The sequence below is a fragment of the Jatropha curcas genome, chromosome 3 (assembly GCF_041381405.1).
Source record: "Jatropha curcas cultivar XTBG-Jc1 chromosome 3, XTBG_Jcur_1.0, whole genome shotgun sequence".
NCBI classification, from domain to species: Eukaryota; Viridiplantae; Streptophyta; class Magnoliopsida; order Malpighiales; family Euphorbiaceae; genus Jatropha; species Jatropha curcas.
Genome location: NC_143153.1, coordinates 24,127,138 through 24,149,859, shown reverse-complemented (window position 1 = coordinate 24,149,859; position 22,722 = coordinate 24,127,138). Strand labels below are relative to the sequence as shown.

Below are 22,722 nucleotides of genomic sequence, written 5' to 3'. Positions count from 1 at the left end.
ACCGTTTGAACCTCCCAACCAGACTGTAAAGGACCTTTAATTGAATTAACAAGAGATAAACAGCGGCCCATTTGAGGGTTTTGGAAAGAACTTTGGAGAGTTAGTAATCTCATAAAATCTTCCCTCATCAATCCACTAAATTTGGGGTTAAGTCATTTCCTATATTAATCAGGTTATTTTGAAATATTTTCTATTTTTTAAATAAAATATTTGTTTCAATGTCTTTTAAGATATAGCTCGGGAAAAAATAATATATATAAATTAATTTTTAAAAAAAATAAATTCAACCAAGTTATATGTTTGAAATGAGAGTATAGTTTTTTTTTTTTTTAAATCTTAATATTTAATTTTATCTTTTAACAACTCTAAAGCAAACTTTTAAATCTTTATTTACTTTACCTTAGTTCCAAATATAACATCACTTTTTTTTTAAAAAAATTTATTGGAGGGTTTTACAAGCCAAAATAACATTACAGGTTATATAGGGGTAGCTTTTTTTTTTTTTTTTTTTAATTCATTGGAAGCTGTTATGGGCCGAAGTAACATTATAGGGATAGCTCTCCCTATGACTTACTAAATTGGTGAAAATAACTTTGATCGAAATGACTCGAACTCAAAATTTCTCACTCCTTACATAAATGAAAAAACCAACCAGATCACTACATGATCGGTGAATATAACATTACCTTTACTTCACCTTGCCTTCTCATATTTACTTGACTCTACTTTAACGACTATTCCTTCACCCCATCTGGACAAAGCCTTAATTATACATTTCTATATATATTTTTTCAATGAAAAAGACATTTGAACTTACAATTACATATTCCATGTCTGTTAAAATTGCAGACACGAAATTCCTTATTATTGTTTATTAACTAAAAACAGAGGGGAAATAGAAGAAAGAGGGAGAGGAGAGGGACTTGCAGAATCAGGAAAGAAAGGGAGAAATTATAAATTATATAGAAAAATTATCGACTGCAGGTAACTGCCCATATTATACAGTTGGCTCTTTACATATGATATAATAAACAGAGTAATAATATATGCACTTAAAGAAAACAAACAAAATCACAATTAAATAAAATATATTCTCTTAATCAAAGGTTTCGAGTTCGAATCTTGGATATGGAGTCCCTTTTAAACACTCGGAAGGGAGCGCTTTTGTCCCCTTTCTAGGCCTGCCCGGCGAAATTAGTCGGGATGGTTAAAAAAAAAAAACATAACAAACAAAATCACAATTAAATAAAATATGCACTAAGTTGTGATCAGATCAATCACAATTAATATGGACCCAGAATTCACCATGCAACTACCCTGGAGTAATGCTTTGTGGTTAAGGGTTGGCCACACACCACACTAAAGTTCAACCCATTTATTACCATTAAGACTTTAATTTTCTTGTGGATGATGATCCATTTGCAAGAAAAAGAACAATAACTTGGAAATTTCTCATCTTCATTGATCACTGGTAAGCGCAAATCTCTTCTCTCATCTTTCCATTTTTATTTATGTTCTTTGTTTAAGTGATCCATCTTTGTTTAATTTCTCTTTCTAGTACCTTATTATCAATTGGGTATTTCAGTTTCTAGTACCTTATGTAACTAAGTTTGCTCAGTACGCAAATCTCTTCTCTCATCTTCCCATTTTTATTTATGTTCTTTGTTTAAGTGATCCATCTTTGTTTAATTTCTCTTTCTAGTACCTTATTATCAATTGTTTTTGGTTTGTAATATTACAGTTGGGAAAGTTGAGTGATTTCTTACATTGACGAGGAATTTAAAAGTCTAGAGCATCAGTTGTAGCAGCTGTGTATATTTCTTGTTTGCAATTTTTTTTACTAAAAATTACATAGAAATAAATTTAAGTTATGTCCTAAAATATTGCCAATCTTCTTTTACATAAATGTCATTTAAAATGATAAAATAATATGCTTATGGTCTATGTTGAAATAGATAGATACACCTAAAAATGAGTTCTGAAAGTACAAAGGAAGAGTGCCTTGCATGGGCGGCGAAAGACCCATCTGGAGTTTTATCGCCTTACAAATTCAGCCGCAGGTATAATTTTATACGTTTGGAAGTTTTATATAAAATATCTGTATACCTAGCCACTGTTCCTGTTTGGATTAGAATTAGACCAAAATCAGCTTGGAACTGCCGGTTGACCCTCCATTTCCAAGCCGATTTTGGTCCCAAATTGAATAATTGGTTTCCGGCTTGGTTCAAAATTTTCAGTTTAAAAGGTTTAATTTGAAGGCCTACTTAACAACAGTTTCATTCGGGCTACAATTTTTTAAATAGCTTTTAATGTTTTATTCGGTTAAAGCGTTAAATATTATTTTTTTACAGTTTTTGATAGCATAACATTTGAACTAACTAATTAAGGTAGCGTTTATAAAAAGTCAGCCTTTGTAACATTAAGCTTTTTAACTTTTTAAAAAAAATTGCTCAAACAGGCTAACAGCTATCAAAAGAATTAATTTTGCCAAACATATCTATAATAAGCTACAATCTAATCGAAAGAGAAAATATTCAGGGCTGTGGGCAGCGAAGATGTGTCTCTGAAAATCACACATTGTGGAATCTGCTATGCTGATGTTGGTTGGACAATGAATAAACTTGGAGATTCCAAGTACCCTTTGGTGCCAGGGTATGTGTATTGTGTACTAGTAATTGCATTATATGACTGATTTGATGATTCTCTTGAATTGGTTGTGATTTGGCTGCAGACATGAGATTGTTGGAACTGTAAAAAAGGTGGGTTCAAATGTCAGCCATTTCAAGGTTGGCGATCATGTCGGAGTAGGTACTTAAGTCAATTCTTGCAGAGATTGTGAGTATTGTAATGAAGGAGAAGAAGTTAATTGTGTAAAAGGAATAGTTTTCACTTTTAATGGCATTGATACGGATGGTACAATCACCAAAGGAGGATATTCTAGCTACATTGTTGTTCATCAAACGCAAGTGCTCTATAATTTTATATACTTTTGTGAAAATTATTCTAAAATTATGTAAGAAATGTTCTTGTTTCTTTTTGCCTTATGAAGAAAATTTTATTCCCAAGTTCTTTTTTTCAAATTCCTTAAAAATAAGTTTATTTTTCAAATATTTAAAATGAATTTGTTAATAACATAATAAGACTTGGATGTCATTCAGCCAAACAAGTATATAGAAAGTGAGAAATCTAAAGTTTGAGAACTTTGGACTATAAAAGTTTTCACTAATTTGACGAGCGAATAGAAGGGTCACATGAAAAATTAATTGTATTATAACCTTTTAAAATTAACTTTTTTTTTTTTTTTGAAATTGAAGAATGCGGATTGAAACCTGTATCTATTGTCAAGTCATATGCACTTATCAGTAGATTATGTCTTGGTAAAAAAAATTAACTATTTTTTAATTCAGACATTAAAATACAATTATACTCATTTAGTTTAAATGGAAATGAAAAATAGCTTATTATATGTGTGTATATATAACTGCAATGACGGAGCTAGGGCGAGGGGTGGCCCTTCCCCCTCCAACAAAATATTTTTTTTAAAGAATCACTTATAAAATATTAAATTTTTCTTATTTTACCATCTAAAATAGTAAATTTTTTCAATTTCGTCCCCTTCAACTCTTAAATTTTTTTTAGCTCCCCTAATTTTAATTCAGAGCTCCTTCACTGTATAATTATATATATATGTATATATATATATATATATATATATATATATATATATATATATATATTCGAGTTATTCATTACGGAACTTAACTCTATTATAACCCTCAAACAATGTCTCTTATGGGAGTACGATAAAATAACAATAGATTACGGTTACAATTTTAATTATTTTTTGAGAGTACGATAAAATGTTTCTTATGGGAGGTTGAGTATAATTATACTTTTCTATAATATTCAGGTAAATTGAAAATTATGCTTGAAAATATATATTATTCAAATAGAAAATTCAAGTATAGTTTTTTATTAAATAGACCCAAAAATAGGATTATATTATCAATTTTTAACAGACATAAAAATGCAGGTACTGCTTTAGGATACCTGATGATTATCCATTGGCCTTAGCAGCACCTTTGCTTTGTGCTGGAATTACTGTATACAATCCCATGATCCGGCATGGCATGAACCGAGCAGGCAAATCTCTAGGAGTGATTGGTCTAGGTGGTCTTGGTCATATGGCTGTGAAATTTGGGAAGGCTTTTGGACTCAAGGTCACTGTCTTGAGCACAACCCTATCTAAAAAAGAGGAAGCTTTGAGTGTACTTGGTGCAGACAATTTTGTTCTCTCTTCTGACCAAGACCAGATGAAGGTAAACTCATATATAAAGCTTTCTTTCATCCTCTTTTCCTTTTTAAAAATATTTAGGTAGCCTCCTATTGAATATCTATAGTTTAATTTAAATCGTAAGATGATAATCAATTCAAATATAAAATTTGACATTTTTTTTGCAGGCTCTGTCTAGATCACTGGACTTCATAATTGACACATCTTCTGGTGATCATCCATTTGATCCTTTCATGACTCTTTTGAAGACTAATGGTGTTTTTGTTCTTGTGGCGTTCCCTAGTGAAATCAAATTCAGTCCTGCAAACCTTAATCCGGGTATTTTTCTCCTGCAATTATTAGACTTGGAATCATGATCATTTTGCAGTGTTTTTTCCTCCTTTTTGCCTATAAACTAAATTCTTAAATGGGAGAGTCAATGACAATGTTTTGATAGATGACCTTCTGCAATATAACATCGATAGTTAACAAATCCATCTTATAAATTTAACGATCATAGTTATAAGTAACCTATTACTCTATCTGTTACAAAATATAAGTCGTCTAATATTTTTGCATGGGGATTAAGGAAACATTAATTCTCCTATATTATAATAAAATTAATGATAATTCGACCAAGTTATCATTTATATCAAAACTAAGAATAACTTGTGAAAGTAATTATTGTATATGATACTCCCTCCGTTCTCAAATACTTTAATTATAACTCAATCTCAAAACCAAGAACAATTTATTGTAATTCAAACAAATTGAATGGCTTTCTCAAGGGACGTGAAATCTCAAATGTGACAAATATTTGTGTTGCGGAATTTAGCGTGGTAATGGATAAATATTTAGTTTCGATAATTGATGATAAAATGAGAAGTAAAATAATAAATGGAAGAGATACAAGATTTACGTGGAAACCCTCCAATGTAGAGGGAAAAAACCACGGGGCGAGAGAGAAGTAAATGCACTATGAAAAATATGGAGATACAAGTGATTTTACACCCACACAAAAATGCACTCAAGATAACACCTCACTACACTCAATGAATATGGCAAGAGTGTGTATATATATGAAAAGGTGGTATATGAAGAGAGTGGATAGTTTTAGAGAAATGCTCTTGGAGGATTTCTCTCTTGGATGAATTTCACTTGTTTGATCTTCTAAATGTGCTCCAAGCAAGGTTGCCTTATATAGAGGTGTATCACCATGTGAACAAATTTCAAGTTTTCCTTCCATTGTTGAAGATGTGCCATCCTAGTCCAAGTTAGCTCACCAACATTGCCAACCAACATTGAATTTTCTTAGCCACCAAAAGACTAGTAGTGTGAAACATTGAAGCCACCAAAAAACTAGTAATGTGAACCAACATTGAAGCCACCAAAAGACTAGTATAAGCCATGAGAAACATGTTTCTTAGCCACCAAAGGACTAGTAGTGTGAATCTTAGAATTATAAGGCAATTTTAACAATCTCCACCTTGACTTAAATTCTAAGATGATCTCCTTACAAAATGATGTGCATATTCCTTTCTCGCCATGCCCCAAAGAGCCTTTAGAATTGGTGAACACCGATCAAGTCCAAGCAATGCTTGAACTTGAGATTTGGAACTAGTTTCGTGAGCATATCCGCAGGATTATGAGTTGTAGCAATTTTCTTCACGATGATCTTCCCATCTGCCACAACATCCCGAATAAAATACTGCCTCACATCAATGTGCTTGGTTCTTTCATGATACATTTGATTTTTAGTTAAATGAATAGCACTTTGACTATCACAAAATACAGTAACAACATCTTGGGTTAAACCAAGATCAGTAACCAAACCTCTTAACCAGATTGCTTCTTTGACTCCTTCAGTAATTGCAATATATTCTGCCTCCGCAGTTGATAGTGCCACAATGGACTGGAGGCTAGCTTTCTAGCTAATGGCAGAATTGCATAAAGTAAATACATAACCTAACAAAGACCTTCTCTTATCAAGATCACCTGCATAATCAAAGTCAACATATCCAACAACAATATTCGGATTCACCTTATTCCTATTAAAAACTAAACCAGTATCCACAGAACCTTTCAAGTAGCAGAATATCCATTTAACTGCTTGCCAATGTTCTTTACCTGGATTACTCATATACCTGCTCACAACACTAACTGCCTGTGCAAGATCAGGTCTAGTGCATACCATAGCATACATAAGACTACCAACTGCACTAGAATAGGGCACATGTGACAATTGCTCTTTCTCTTCATTAGACTGAGGGCAGAAATCAGATGATAATTTAAAATAAGCTGCAAGAGGAGTACTCACATGTTTTGAGTTACTCATATTGAATCTCTCAAGAACCTTCTCAATGTAATTTCTTTAAGATAAATACAATTTTCTAGCTGATCGGTCTCTATGAATCTCCATACCAAGAATTTTCTTTGCAGCACCAAGATCTTTCATCTCAAATTCACTGCTCAACTGATCTTTCAATTCTTTGATTAGTGACTTATTACGAGCAGCAATTAGCATGTCATCAACATATAACAATAAGTAGACAAAAGATCCATCTGAAAACTTCTTGTGATAAACACAATTATCATACTGACTACGACGATACCCATGCTCAACCATAAAGGAATCAAACCTTTTGTACCATTGTCTTGGGGACTGTTTTAGTCCATAAAGAGACTTCTTCAAGTGACAAACATAGTCTTCTTTTCCAAGAACAATAAATCCTTCTGGTTGTTGCATATAAATCTGCTCCTCGAGCTCTCCATGTAAGAAAGCAGTCTTGACATTAAGTTGTTCTAATTCAAGATCCTGCAAGGCAACAAGGGCAAGAAGTACACGTATAGAAGTATGACGAACAACAGGAGAAAACACTTCATGAAAGTCTACACCATGTTTTTGAGTGTAGCCTTTAGCAACTAAACGTGCTTTATATCTTGCATCTTCAACTCCGGGATTGCCTTCTTTCTTCTTATAGACCCATTTACAGCCTACAACTCTTTGGCCTTTTGGCAATTTCACCAACTGCCAAGTATCGTTCTTGTGCAGAGATTCAATTTCTTCTTGCATCGCAACTTGCCACTCAGAAGAATTTGGACATGAGATTGCTTCAGAGTATGTGTGAGGTTCTCCACCTTCAACTGTATCCTCTGCAACTGCAAGAGCATAAGCAACCAAATTCCCTTCATTATATCTTTCAGGCCGTTTGATTTCTCTCCTGGGTCTATCTCTGGCAATAGAATAGTCTTCACGACGATCTGGTTCAATGGAATCAGGAACCTCCGATGTGATCGGAGATGAGGAAATATTCTCCTTGCTAGGAGTTGGTATTTCAAATTCAAGCTCCACCTTCTCGTCAATTTTCTTTGAATCACCTGTGTCAGACGGAGAAGAACTGACAGTTTCTTTTTCAGGGAGAATTAGCACATTTTCATTGAAAGTAACGTCTCTACTAATAATTACTTTCTTAAGTTCAGGACACCACAAGCGATACCCTTTTACACCAGATGCATAACCAATAAATATGCATTTTCGAGCTCTAGGCTCTAATTTTCCCTGATTGACATGTGCATATGCAGGACATCCAAAAATTTTCAAATTTGAATAATCAACAGGATTACCTGACCAAACTTCCTCTGGAATCTTGAATTCAGGTGATGTGTGTGGGGAACGATTCACCAAATAACATGCGGTAGATGTAGCTTCGGCCCAAAATTCTTTAGGCAAGGCAGCATTAGAGAGCATGCAACGAACTCTCTCCATCAATGTCCTGTTCATCTGTTCTGCAACTCCATTTTGTTGAGGCGTACCGGCAACCGTGCGGTGTCTCACAATTCCTTCATTTTCACAGAATGCATTGAAATCACCTCCACAAAATTCTAGACCATTATCGGTCCTGAGTCGCTTGACTTTCTTCCTTGTCTGGTTTTCCATCAAAATCTTCCATTTCTTAAAAGTGGAAAAAACTTCATCTTTGTGCTTTAAAAAATAAGCCCAGACTTTACGAGAAAAATCATCAATAATGGTTAGCATGTAATGATGCCCTCCTTTTGAAGGAACACGTGAGGGTCCCCAAAGATCTGAATGAATATAGTCAAGAGTACCTTTGGCTCTATGAATTCCGGTACCGAAAGTTAATCTTTTCTGCTTACCGAGAATGCAATGTTCATAGAACTCCAACCTACCGGTATTCTGACCACACAAAAGACCTCTCTTGCTCAGGATGGTCATTCCTTTTTCACTCATATGGCCAAGTCGCATATGCCATAATTTTATGACGTCTGAATCTGACATAGATAATGATACAGCAGCAAAACTTATAACAGTAGATCCCTGCAACACATACAAGCTTCCAGATCTGTTAGCTTTCATTAAAATAAGGGCACCTTTAGAGACCTTTAGAACTCCACCTTCAGCTGCATATTTACACCCAAGGGACTCCAGGGTGCCAAGAGAGATAAGGTTCCGTTTCAAGTCGGGAACATGTCTAACACCGGTTAAAGTTCTAATCATGCCATCATGCATTTTAATTCTAATTGTTCCTTTTCCAACAACTTTGCACTGAGCATTATTCCCCATTAAGACAATACCACAATCAACAGATTCATAAATGGTAAACCACTCTTTATGGGGACACATGTGATAGGAACAAGCAGAATCTAGAATCCACTCCGTTTTAGATCTAGTTCCAAAATCAGTAACAGACAAAACTTCACCTTTAGACTCTTTTTGAGCAATACTTGCTTCAGCTGAATTTTCTGAATTCTTCTGATTATTGTTTTCGCCCTTTTGCTGCTTATTTTTCAACTTAAAACATTCTGAAATTACATGTCCCTTTTTCTTGTAATAGCGACAAAATTTCTTATTATCTCGGCCTCTAGACTTTGATCTGGATTTACTTCTACTGCTACTACTGTGATCCATAGTTCTCCCCCTAACAATTAACCCTTCAGCTTCATCCTTTGAATTATTCTCATAGTCATATTTTTCTTTTGACAAGAGATTTTGTTTGACATCATCAAAGGTTAGGGTCTCATTACCACCGTATAACATAATATCTTTAAAGTTACAGTAAGATCGGGGGAGTGAGCAAACTAACAAAACAGCTTTATCTTCATCATTAATTTCAACATCTAAATTTTCCAAATCAACTATGATGGAATTAAACTCATCAAGGTGAGTTTGAATGGGTGTACCTTCGACCATCTTAATGGTATAGAGGCGCTCCTTGAGACGAATAATGTTGGCAAGACTCTTCGTCATATACAATGACTCCAACTTAAGCCATAAACCTGCAGCTGTATCCTCCTTGATAACCTCTCGCAGAACTTCTTTGGATAAACAAAGTTGGATTGCTGACAAGGCTTTTTCATCTAACTCTTCCCAATCTTCATCCGACATGGTGTTCGGCTTTTTCGCCTTTCCTGCAAGGGCCTTTTTCAACCGATGCTGGGTGAGAACGGCTGTGACATCCTACTCCGAGTCGAGTCTTAGCATAGAGTTGAGTAGTCGAGTTGAGTCGAGTTGAACCAAACCCGGTTGGGGTAGAATGAGATTATAAGTGGACTTATTTGAGTGAGAGAAAAAGATTAAAGCATATGGGTGAGGAGTGATTTGCATTAAAAGATTGAGCTTGGGTATTAAGTTGTAGCCTGCTTACAATTAAGGTACCATTTAGAACTTTTACACACAAATCCTTTGATTTTTGATGGCCTACCCCTAATAACCATTTCACTTTCCCATTTTCATGTTTATCTTCATCTTCTTCCTTTCCTCTTCCACCTTCCTTTCAATTTTAATGGTAGTTAAGCCTTAACTTCAACTTCTCTTTTATCCAAGTAAGTAAACCTTCTTGAAGTTCATAATTGAAACATTTGGTGCTATTATTTTAGAATTCATAAGAATTCTTATTTATAGGTGAAGGGAGTTCTAAGAGTGTAGAGAAAAGAAGCTAAAGAAGAGGAGCTCAAGCTTTTGGAGTAAAGGTTTGATATCTCTTGTTAATTTCCATTTTCTTTGTATGAGATTTGTGTGGTGTGTTGCTATTGAGACAATATTGCTTCATGTTGAGTGGGAGGACTGGAAATGGTGAGAAAACAGGGGAAAACAGGGGAAGTATTGAATAAATGAAGTGAATATTGAGTTTATGTTGAAACAGGTTTTGCTGGAAATTTTACCAATAACTTCATCTTGATTTTGACCCCATTTAATGATGGAATTAGGAAGTGTCATAGAAGAGTTATTTGTTCCTCTATGTGTTAGCTTTACAAGGGTTTTTGAATCATTCAAATTGGAGTTGTATATTGAGAGATATGACCAAAAGAGTACAGACAGTGCAGGCTGGAAGCGCGCGCGCGAATTGCATGGCAAGTTCGCGTTGCCTTCTCGCGCTCGCGAATTTGAACTACGCGCTCGCGACTTTCACCTGAAACTCTCTGACTCTCATTTGGCACATCTCGCGCTCGTGACTTTCAAGTGCGCGCTCGCGACTTGTGCTCGCAAACTCTCTGACTCTCATTTGGCACATCTCGCGCTCGCGACTGTGAAGTGCGCGCTCGCGTACTTGGCCCTTGGCCTGTAAGCGCTCGTGACCTTCATCGCGCGCTCGTGAATTTAGCCTGAGAACTCACTGTCTCTCATTTGGCACTTCTCGTGCTCGCGACTTTCAAGTACGCGCTCGCGACTTGTGCCCGATAACTCACTGTCTCTCATTTTGCATTCTACGCGCTCGCGACTTTGCAAGGCGCGCTCGCGACTTATGTTTTCATGCATTTTTGGACTTCTTTTTCAATGCAGTTGTATGCCTTTGCTTCACTTATATGCCTCCTATCATTTTAACATCAAATACAACATTAGAACATGTATCAAAACAACATGCAAGCATGCAAATGATGTGAAATCAAATATACATTATGAATTATGAAGTTATGAACTATTAATGTGATGTTGTGTTATCTTATTGACATACCAACATTATGCTCCATTGAGGTTAGGTAGAAACCATGTAGATAAGGCTATGTCGCGACATAGGATAGCAGATCTGCACCTCATACAGTTTGATACTCCGGCTACAGGCCGTTGAGTGGATATGATTATATGGGCCATAGCAGCCAAGCATACAGTATTCATCCAGTTTCATACAGTTTTTCTTATCACTTCGGTTTCACTATAACCTTATGGAGCCATACAGATATCTTGACATAACATTTCATGAATTATACAGTATTATAAACAGTACAAAAGATAATCAAGGTATCATGAAAGTATCATAATGTGTGAGCTTATATGTGCCATATATGTTTACATGGTTCTTTCTATACATGTAAGTGTTTAATTGTTTCTTTATCTGTTGAGATATCCACTGAGCTTTATTGCTCAGCGAGTTACCTGTTTAACTCGCAGGTTTGGAGAGTGGACCGTAGAGAGTCGGCTGACAACTGCTGCAGTTCATCTGTAGAAGACTCAGTCTTCAGGGTAGCTACTCATTTGGATATATATCTTTGTCTACCCTTTTTTTTTATGGCATGTACAAGGCACTCAGTTGGGCCCATTTCATTTTGACATTTGTATCATGTTTTGTAAATATAAATTACATTATTTTTGTATACAGTACCAGCATGCTATTATATTCAATATACATTATGATTTCAGCATGTCAGGCCATACAGTCAACCAGTTTGTAATGTCTCGGTCTGGTTCATTCGGGTTTACGGGTGGACCGGGAAGGGGTGTTACAAATTTTGGTATCAGAGCCCTAGGTTTAGTTTCCCCGGGCTTGCATTCATAAGTCAGTATAGTGTACATGCTATGTCTACCCTGATGAACTAAGCAGTTGTTGTTCTTTTAGGAGGATGTCACAAGAAGGTGAGAGCGAGTCACACGCCTCCAGAGCAGTGGAGGGTGAGGCTCCAGTAGCACCAGGTCAAGAGGTGTTGTTAAAGCAACTTGCGGATACGTTTAGACAGATTGCAGGAGTGATGCCTCAAGCACCAATAGTAGTAGAAAGGGAAAGAAAGCCCCCACTAGAGAAGCTTCAGAAATATGGGGCGAAAGAATTCAGTGCTAACAAGGATGATAGTCTAGAAAGAGCTGAGTATTGGTTAGATGGGACATCGAGAGTTCTGGAACAATTACAATGTACACCAGAGGATAAGTTGGTTTGTGCCACATCATTGCTCATAGATGAGGCATATACCTGGTGGACTACTATTCAGCAGCGGGTATCAGCAGAACAGCGTACATGGCAATTCTTCTTGGATGAATTCAAGAAGAAGTTTATCACAGAGGCTTACCTAGATGCAAGAAGGAAAGAATTCTTATACCTGAGGCAGAACAGAATGTCAGTTGCCGAATATGAGCGAGAGTTTACCAGGCTCAGCAGGTATGGTAAGGGGATAGTGGCTACAGAAGCCGAGAGGTGTAAAAAGTTTCAGGAAGGCCTGAACGATGAGATTCAGATGGGAGTGGTAGCTTCCAGATTCAGAGAGTTCTCAGCTTTGGTAGAGGCAGCTCAGGAGATAGAGCGGATTCAGGCCAGTCAGCGTACCAGACGCCAGCGGTCTCAACAGAGGAGAGACCAGACTCAGAGTGCACCCAGTACCTATCAGTCAGAAAGCAAGAGATTCAGAGGTGCTAGTAGTTCAGCTAGTGCTAGACCTTCCTTTAGCCAAGGCACAGCTAGGGGTGCTAACATGCCAGCGGTATCAGTTGTGGCTAGTTCTGCCGGAGGTAGTCGAGGTTCAGGCAGAGGAATTGGTAGAGGCACCAGTAGAGGTGCAGAGTCAGCCGGTTATACTTTTCCACCTTGTGAGCATTGTGGCAGACGGCATGGTGGAGATTGTTGGTTGATGACTGGTAAATGTTGGATATGCGAAGCATCAGACCATCAGAAGAAGGATTGTCCGAAGAGGGCAAAAGTTTCTACACAGTTCATAGCAGGCAGAGGTAGAGGTAAGAGCTCCGGAGGGCAGAGACAGCAGTCAGAGACTGTGGACAGACCTGATACAAGAGGTCCAGCCAAGGTTTATGCTATGCGAGCCAGAGAAGATGAGGAAGCTCCAGATGTAATAGTTGGTGAGTTTTCCTTATGTGATCATACAGTTTATGCTTTAATTGATCCTGGCTCATCTCATTCATACATTAGTGTACCTAAACCTTGGGTTAAAGGGTTAGAAGTTGCATATGTGAGTCAGGGTATGGTAGTTACTAATCCATTAGGAGATGTAGTACAAACTCATACAGTGGTCGAAGGATGTCCAATTGTTATTCATGGAAAAGAGTTTCCAGGAGATCTTATGGAGTTGCCATTTAGAGAATTTGATGTTATTTTGGGTATGGATTGGCTATCCAGACATCAGGCTATAGTTGATTGTGCAAAGAAAAGGGTGACAGTATATACAACAGCAGGGGAAGAGATTACAGTAGTCGGGAAGCGACGAGATTTTCTGGGTAATGTGATATCAGCCATGGCAGCAAAGAGATTAATTCAGAAAGGTTGTGAAGCATACTTGGTATGTGCATTACAAGCAGAGAAAGAACAGTCCAAAGTGCAAGATATACCAACAGTGTGTGATTATCCAGATGTATTTCCAGAAGAGTTACCAGGGTTACCACCAAGGAGGGAAGTGGAGTTTACTATAGATGTCTATCCTGGAGCAGCACCAGTATCAATTGCACCTTACAGAATGGCACCAGCAGAGCTAAAAGAGTTAAAGATTCAGCTACAGGAGTTATTAGATAAAGGCTTTATCAGACCCAGTGTATCACCTTGGGGAGCACCGGTATTATTTGTAAAGAAGAAAGATGGATCATTCAGACTGTGCATTGACTACAGACAGCTGAACAAACTGACAATCAAGAATAAGTATCCATTGCCTCGAATCGATGATTTGTTTGATCAGCTAAAAGGTGCAGGTATGTTTTCTAAGATCGACCTTAGGTCGGGATACCATCAGTTGCGGATAAAGGAAGAAGATATCGCTAAGACTGCATTCAGGACCCGATATGGTCACTATGAATTTTTAGTCATGCCATTCGGTCTCACAAATGCACCAGCGGTTTTCATGGATCTCATGAACCGCGTGTTTCATTCATATCTGGGCCAGTTTGTGGTAGTGTTTATAGATGACATTTTGGTTTACTCCAAAGATAAGGTCGAACATGATAAACATTTGCGGATTGTACTTCAGACACTGAGGGATAAACAGCTGTATGCCAAGCTCAGTAAGTGTGAGTTTTGGCTGGAAGAAGTTTCTTTCTTAGGACATGTGGTGTCATCGGAGGGTATCAGAATGGATCCTAAGAAGATTGAAGCTATTGTTGATTGGAGACCACCCAGAAATGTCAGAGAAGTTCGAAGTTTTCTGGGTTTAGCCAGTTATTACAGAAGGTTCGTAAAGGGATTCTCCATCATCGCATCACCTTTAACAAGATTGTTGAAGAAAGAGGTTGTATTCCAATGGGATGATAGATGTCAGCAAAGTTTTGACACTTTGAAGAAAAAGTTGACTGAAGCACCAGTGTTGACTCAGCCAGTGTCAGGTAAAGACTTTGAGATTTACAGTGATGCCTCTCATATTGGGTTAGGATGTGTACTCATGCAAGATAGAAAAGTGGTAGCTTATGTCTCCAGACAATTGAAGCCACATGAATTGAATTATCCAACCCATGATTTAGAACTGGCAGCCATTGTTCTAGCATTCAAAGTATGGCGGCATTATCTGTACGGTGAAAAGTGTTACATTTACACAGATCATCAGAGTTTAAAGTATTTACCGACACAGAAGGACTTGAATTCAAGACAACGGAAGTGGATGCAGATTCTGGCTAATTATGATTATGTCATTAATTACCATCCGGGCAAAGCTAACGTGGTAGCTGATGCCCTTAGCCGGAAATCATTGTTTGCTTTGAAAGCAATGAGAATTAACATGGAGCTGCAACAGCAGGGAGTTATTCTAGCACAGATGCAAGTACAGCCATCTTGGGTTCAGGAAGTTGCAGAGGCACAGAAGAAAGATGCACAAACAGCACTATGGGTGAAACAAGTACAGGAAGATCATGGTGGGAAATTCAGATTGGATAACAGTGGAGTCTTATTCTATGAAGACAGAGTTGTTGTACCACAGATAGGGGAGCTTAGACAAAAGATTCTGCATGAAGCTCATAACAGTCCATATACAATGCATCCAGGCAGTACCAAGATGTATCAAGATTTGAAGAAAGGCTATTGGTGGCCGGGCATGAAGAAAGATATCGGAAATGTTGTAACAAGATGTTTAACATGTCAACAAGTAAAAGCAGAACATCAACTACCAGCTGGGTTGCTTCATCCAATAACAGTGCCAACATGGAAGTGGGATCAGATCACGATGGATTTTGTTACTGGATTACCTCAGACGCAGCGGAAGCATGATGCAGTATGGGTGATCGTGGACAGATTAACTAAGTCCGCACACTTTTTACCAGTTCGGATGGACTATTCTCTGGACAAGTTAGCAGACATTTATGTTAGAGAAATAGTCCGACTACATGGAGTTCCATCATCCATTATCTCTGATCGTGATCCAAGGTTTACATCGAAGTTTTGGGGTAAACTGCAGGAAGCATTAGGGACGAGATTGCATTTCAGCACTGCATTTCATCCTCAAACAGATGGCCAATCAGAGAGAGTAATTCAGATCCTAGAAGACATGATGAGATCATGTGTTATAGAATTTGAAAGCAGTTGGGACAGATATGTACCTCTCATGGAGTTTGCCTACAACAACAGCTACCAATCAAGCATTAAGATGGCACCATATGAAGCATTGTATGGTAGACCATGTAGAACACCTGTGTGTTGGACAGAACTGAGTGAGAAGAAGATTTTGGGTCCAGATTTGGTTAGAGAAACAGAAGAGAAAGTGGAAATCATCAGAAAACGGCTGAAAGAAGCAAGTGATAGACAGAAGTCTTATGCTGATTTAAAGAGAAAGGATATTGAGTACTCGGTGGGTGATAAGGTATTTCTGAAAGTTTCACCATGGAAAAAGATCCTAAGGTTTGGACGAAAGGGTAAGCTTAGCCCTAGGTTCATTGGTCCATACGAGATTGTTGAACGCGTAGGACCATTAGCCTATCGCCTAGCGTTACCTTCAACCTTAGATCGAATTCATAATGTCTTTCACGTATCAATGTTAAGGAGATACAGATCAGACCCATCACACGTGTTATCAGCAGAAGAGATTGAAATTCAGCCGGATCTCACTTATGAAGAAGAACCAGTTCAGATCTTAGCCAGAGAAACTAAGGAATTGCGGAACAAGAAGATAGCATTGGTTAAAGTTCTTTGGAGGAATCATAAGACAGAAGAAGCAACTTGGGAATCTGAAGACACCATGCGACAACAGTATCCGCAGTTGTTTACAACAGGTAAACTTCGGGACGAAGTTTTTATTTAGGAGGGGAGAATTGTGACATCCTACTCCGAGTCGAGTCTTAGCATAGAGTTGAGTAGTCGAGTTGAGTCGAGTTGAACCAAACCCGGTTGGGGTAGAATGAGATTATAAGTGGACTTATTTGAGTGAGAGAAAAAGATTAAAGCATATGGGTGAGGAGTGATTTGCATTAAAAGATTGAGCTTGGGTATTAAGTTGTAGCCTGCTTACAATTGAGGTACCATTTAGAACTTTTACACACAAATCCTTTGATTTTTGATGGCCTACCCCTAATAACCATTTCACTTTCCCATTTTCATGTTTATCTTCATCTTCTTCCTTTCCTCTTCCACCTTCCTTTCAATTTTCATGGTAGTTAAGCCTTAACTTCAACTTCTCTTTTATCCAAGTAAGTAAACCTTCTTGAAGTTCATAATTGAAACATTTGGTGCTATTATTTTAGAATTCATAAGAATTCTTATTTATAGGTGAAGGGAGTTCTAAGAGTGTAGAGAAAAGAAGCTAAAGAAAAGGAGCTCAAGCTTTTGGAGTAAAGGTTTGATATCTCTTGTTAATTTCCATTTTCTTTGTATGAGATTTGTGTGGTGTGTTGCTATTGAGACAATATTGCTTCATGTTGAGTAGGAGGATTGGAAATGGTGAGAAAACAGGGGAAAACAGGGGAAGTATTGAATAAATGAAGTGAATATTGAGTTTATGTTGAAACAGGTTTTGTTGGAAATTTTACCAGTAACTTCATCTTGATTTTGACCCCATTTAATGATGGAATTAGGAAGTGTCATAGAAGAGTTATTTGTTCCTCTATGTGTTAGTTTTACATGGGTTTTTTAATCATTCAATCGGAGTTGTATATTGAGAGATATGACCAAAAGAGTACAGACAGTGCAGGCTGGAAGCGCGCGCGCGAATTGCATGACAAGTTCGCATTGCCTTCTCGCGCTCGCGAATTTGAACTACGCGCTCGCGACTTTCACCTGAAACTCTCTGACTCTCATTTGGCACATCTCGCGCTCGCGACTTTCAAGTGCGCGCTCGCAACTTGTGCTCGCAAACTCTCTGACTCTCATTTGGCACATCTCGCGCTCGCGACTGTGAAGTGCGCGCTCGCGTACTTGGCCCTTGGCCTGTAAGCGCTCGCGACCTTCATCGCGCACTTGTGAATTTAGCCTGAGAACTCACTGTCTCTCATTTGGCACTTCTCGCGCTCGCGACTTTCAAGTACGCGCTCGCGACTTTCAAGTACGCGCTCGCGACTTGTGCCCGATAACTCACTATCTCTCATTTTGCATTCTACGCGCTCGCGACTTTGCAAGGCGCGCTCGCGACTTATGTTTTCATGCATTTTTGGACTTCTTTTTCAATGCAATTGTATGCCTTTGCTTCACTTATATGCCTCTAATCATTTTAACATCAAATACAACATTAGAACATGTATCAAAACAACATGCAAGCATGCAAATGATGTGAAATCAAATATAAATTATGAATTATGAAGTTATGAACTATTAATGTGATGTTGTGTTATATTATTGACATACCAACATTATGCTCCATTGAGGTTAGGTAGAAACCATGTAGATAAGGCTATGTCGCGACATAGGATAGCAGATCTGCACCTCATACAGTTTGATACTCCGGCTACAGGCCGTTGAGTGGATATGATTATATGGGCCATAGCAGCCAAGCATACAGTATTCATCCAGTTTCATACAGTTTTTCTTATCACTTCGGTTTCACTATAACCTTATGGAGCCATACAGATATCTTGACATAACATTTCATGAATTATACAATATTATAAACAGTACAAAAGATAATCAAGGTATCATGAAAGTATCATAATGTGTGAGCTTATATGTGCCATATATGTTTACATGGTTCTTTCTATACATGTATGTGTTTAATTGTTTCTTTATCTGTTGAGATATCCACTGAGCTTTATTGCTCAGCGAGTTACCTGTTTAACTCGCAGGTTTGGAGAGTGGACCGTAGAGAGTCGGCTGACAACTGCTGTAGTTCATCTGTAGAAGACTCAGTCTTCAGGGTAGCTACTCATTTGGATATATATCTTTGTCTACCCTTTTTTTTTATGGCATGTACAGGGCACTCAGTTGGGCCCATTTCATTTTGACATTTGTATCATGTTTTGTAAATATAAATTACATTATTTTTGTATACAGTACCAGCATGTTATTATATTCAATATACATTATGATTTCAGCATGTCAGGCCATACAGTCAACCAGTTTGTAACGTCTCGGTCCGGTTCATTCGGGTTTACGGGTGGACCGGGAAGGGGTGTTACAACGGCTATCATCTGAACTCGCCAAATGCCAAAACTGATTTTTTCATCGAACTTCTCAACATCAAATTTCATGACAGAAGCCATGTTGTGAAATCCAAATAAATATTACAACGCTCTGATACCAGTTTGTTGCGGAATTTAGCGTGGTAATGGATAAATATTTAGTTTCGATAATTGATGATAAAATGAGAAGTAAAATAATAAATGGAAGAGACACAAGATTTACGTGGAAACCCTCCAATGTAGAGGGAAAAAACCACGGGGCGAGAGAGAAGTAAATGCACTATGAAAAATATGGAGATACAAGTGATTTTACACCCACACAAAAATACACTCAAGATAACACCTCACTACACTCAATGAATATGGCAAGAGTGTGTATATATATGAAAAGGTGGTATATGAAGAGAGTGGATAGTTTTAGAGAAATGCTCTTGGAGGATTTCTCTCTTGGATGAATTTCACTTGTTTGATCTTCTAAATGTGCTCCAAGCAAGGTTGCATTATATAGAGGTGTATCACCATGTGAACAAATTTCAAGTCTTCCTTCCATTGTTGAAGATGTGCCATCCTAGTCCAAGTTAGCTCACCAACATTGCCAACCAACATTGAATTTTCTTAGCCACCAAAAGACTAGTAGTGTGAAACATTGAAGCCACCAAAAAACTAGTAATGTGAACCAACATTGAAGCCACCAAAAGACTAGTATAAGCCATGAGAAACATGTTTCTTAGCCACCAAAGGACTAGTAGTGTGAATCTTAGAATTATAAGGCAATTTTAACAATTTGGAAAGGTCGAGAGTATAAATAAATATAATATTAGAAAAACATCATTTATTATTCCTTATAATATCTCAATCCGACTTATATTTTAAGACAAAATAATCATTTTAAAACAATTTATATTTTGGAACAGAAAGAGTACGTTACAATTACTTCATTTTCTCTCTAGACAATAGCTGGTAGCTTCTTATGGCTTGCAAGTGAAATCATAAAATGCTTGCGTGGTGGCAGGTATGAAAAGCATAACAGGTAGCGTTGTAGGTGGGACTAGAGTGACACAAGAAATGTTGGAATTCTGTGCTGCTCATAAGATTTATCCGAAGATAGAAATCATTCCAATTCAGTACGTGAACGAAGCTCTTCAACAAGTGATAAATAAAGACGTTAGGTATCGGTTTGTTATAGATATCGAGAACTCGTTGAAATGAAACCATATAAACAAGTAAAGCTGCAAGTCTATATTGTGACTCAAGAAATTATCCAATGTCTGTTGTCTTATGCTTTTTGTGTCAATTAAAAAAGTATTGTGATGGGAACAAATATTCTTGAAGACCTTTTGTCATGAAATAAATGAAATATCCTGATAATTATAAATTTGCTTATAAAGATAACTGATGATACATCCCTATTTCTATGTTTACTCACTTTTCTACCTTTATATGTATGCTCTTTTGATTGACAAACCAGAGGTGTGAATAAGAATTGCTATTTCTAAAGTTCTCTCTCCTTAAGGCCTTGTTTGGTTGGGTAACTTTGCTCAGGAACTTAAAGTTCCCAGGAGGTGAGAAATGTCACATTGTTTGATTCTAAAAAATATAGAAATTTTTGAAAACTTGAAACTCTTTTTTCCTTGACTATACGACAAGTAAGTTACCCCCTCAACCCAAGGAAGTGCACTTCCTTAGCTCTAGAAATTAGAAGAACTCTACCTTGCCCTTGCTTCATAGTTATTTTCAATAAATTATTTCAATTGATATACTCAATTTCATGGTAGGGTTTGTTGACATTTCATATGTAATATTTTATTGACACAAATTTAGCTTACGGAAAGTCAATATATCAATCAAACATTTACTTCTTGGAATTGAACTTCCCAGAAAGTAAGTGAACTTGAACCAAACGAGACCTAATTCTTTTTACTCTATTTTAGTTTACAAGTTATTAGTGTAAACTTTGTTGTATCTTGAAGGTATGTACTTTTATATTTTGATCATTTTTTTTCTTTGGCTCACCAAATTAGAATACGAATTGGAAAATGAGGTAATTAATCATATTTCTAGTTACATTATGTTAAGTTTACCTAAAGTATCATATCATAATGTGTGTTATATATAGAAAGATTTATTATGAAATCTATAAGTTGACCCTTTCAAGTTTGTTTATTTTACAATGATAACCATGCTTAATTTGAACTTGTAAATATAATCCTAAATTTAGTAGTCATCATGATCGATTTTTTTGCTTGGAGACAATTATTTTCTATTCTATCCTTGTATATATGTATAAATTAACTTTGGAATTATTGATTTTGTTGGCTCTTGCATGCTTTTGTATTTTGGTACATACACAACAATGATGAAAGATATGAAGGTAAATGAGTCGAACTGAGCTAACTTCTATTTAAAAGAATAACTACTATTTTTGTATAATTACCTGTATAATTACCTGTATATTTATCTCTTTATATGTTGTACTTATCCAATAGTTACTATATAAATACATACGTGACCGAACCTATGGTCAGATCACTATTTCTCTTCAAAAAGTTTCTTTATGGTATCAGAGACCTAGGAAAATACAATTTCAACGACACTACCACCGCACCTTCCTCCTCTTCATCCTCTTTACTTACTTTCGATTCTTCATCTTCAACGACACTATCTTTCTTATTATCTTCATCTTCTTCACAGTCAGTTTTCTCAGTTAGCAATATTAAAAACCATATTCCAGCAACTCTTGATTTTACCAATTTTCTATTATGGAAAACACTCTTTCTCAATATTCTTCATTGTCATAAGTCACTAAACATGTAAATGATTCAGAATCTCCTCCTCCTGGAACTCTTATTAATTCTGAAGGTATCTTTAGTCCAAATATATAAATTGATTCCATTGTTTTATCTTGGATCCATGCCACGGTTTTGCTAAGATTCCCAAACATATAATTCAACTTGGCACTGCTCTTTCTGCTAAAGAAACATGGGATGAAATTGAGAAGCTTTTTCACGATCATGTCAATGCTAAATACATGCAGCTGAAAATGAGTTTCAGTCAAGCAACTAAAGGCAATCGTTCAATGACAAAGTTTCTCAGTCATGTTAAATCCATTGCAGATCAACTTCATGCTATTGGTTGTCCAGTTAAAAATGATGATGTTATTCTTCAGATACTCTCTGGCCTACCATAAGAGCATTCTGATGTTGTGACAACTATGACTGCGACAAAAGCACTCCCTTCCTTTCCAGAACTTCGGTTATTTCTATTAGCACATGAAAGTCGCGTGTTAAAATTCTCATCTTCAACATCTAATGAAAGTTCTCAAGCTTTGTGATGACTCGGTCGCGTTAATAGAGGTGGACATGGACAGTCTAATAGGGGTGGTCGTGGACGGTTTGGTCGAGGACAACAGTAGTGGTTTTCTAATTCCAATTTTAATTCACCACATCAGTTTCAATTTTCAAACATTTCACCATATAGCCAATCCTATTCGCAACAATATAATTGCGCACCAACCTTTTTCTCCAATCGTGGTCGTGGCAGCGGGCAATCTTCATTCTCCACTCAAAGTACTAATTACACCCAGTCCATTTTAGGTCAACCACCAACCTTGTGTCAATTGTGTGATGCTTTAACCATACTGTCAAAACTTGTCCTAACCGAAATACTCATGATCAGTCATCACCTTTTGCTGGCCTTCACT

General features: G+C 37.0%; 1 protein-coding gene across 1 annotated transcript; it reads left to right on the top strand.

Moving 5' to 3' along the window:
* The first annotated feature begins 1,283 nt into the window (after positions 1-1,283).
* Positions 1,284-20,333, top strand: LOC105645154 (putative cinnamyl alcohol dehydrogenase 1). Its single transcript, XM_089719838.1, is given in 7 exon segments — positions 1,284-1,471; positions 1,956-2,060; positions 2,539-2,652; positions 2,732-3,028; positions 4,034-4,319; positions 4,462-4,612; positions 20,035-20,333. Coding segments are annotated over 6 exon segments (1,134 nt in total). The 5' UTR covers positions 1,284-1,471; positions 1,956-1,971; the 3' UTR covers positions 20,232-20,333.
* The last annotated feature ends 2,389 nt before the right edge of the window (positions 20,334-22,722 follow it).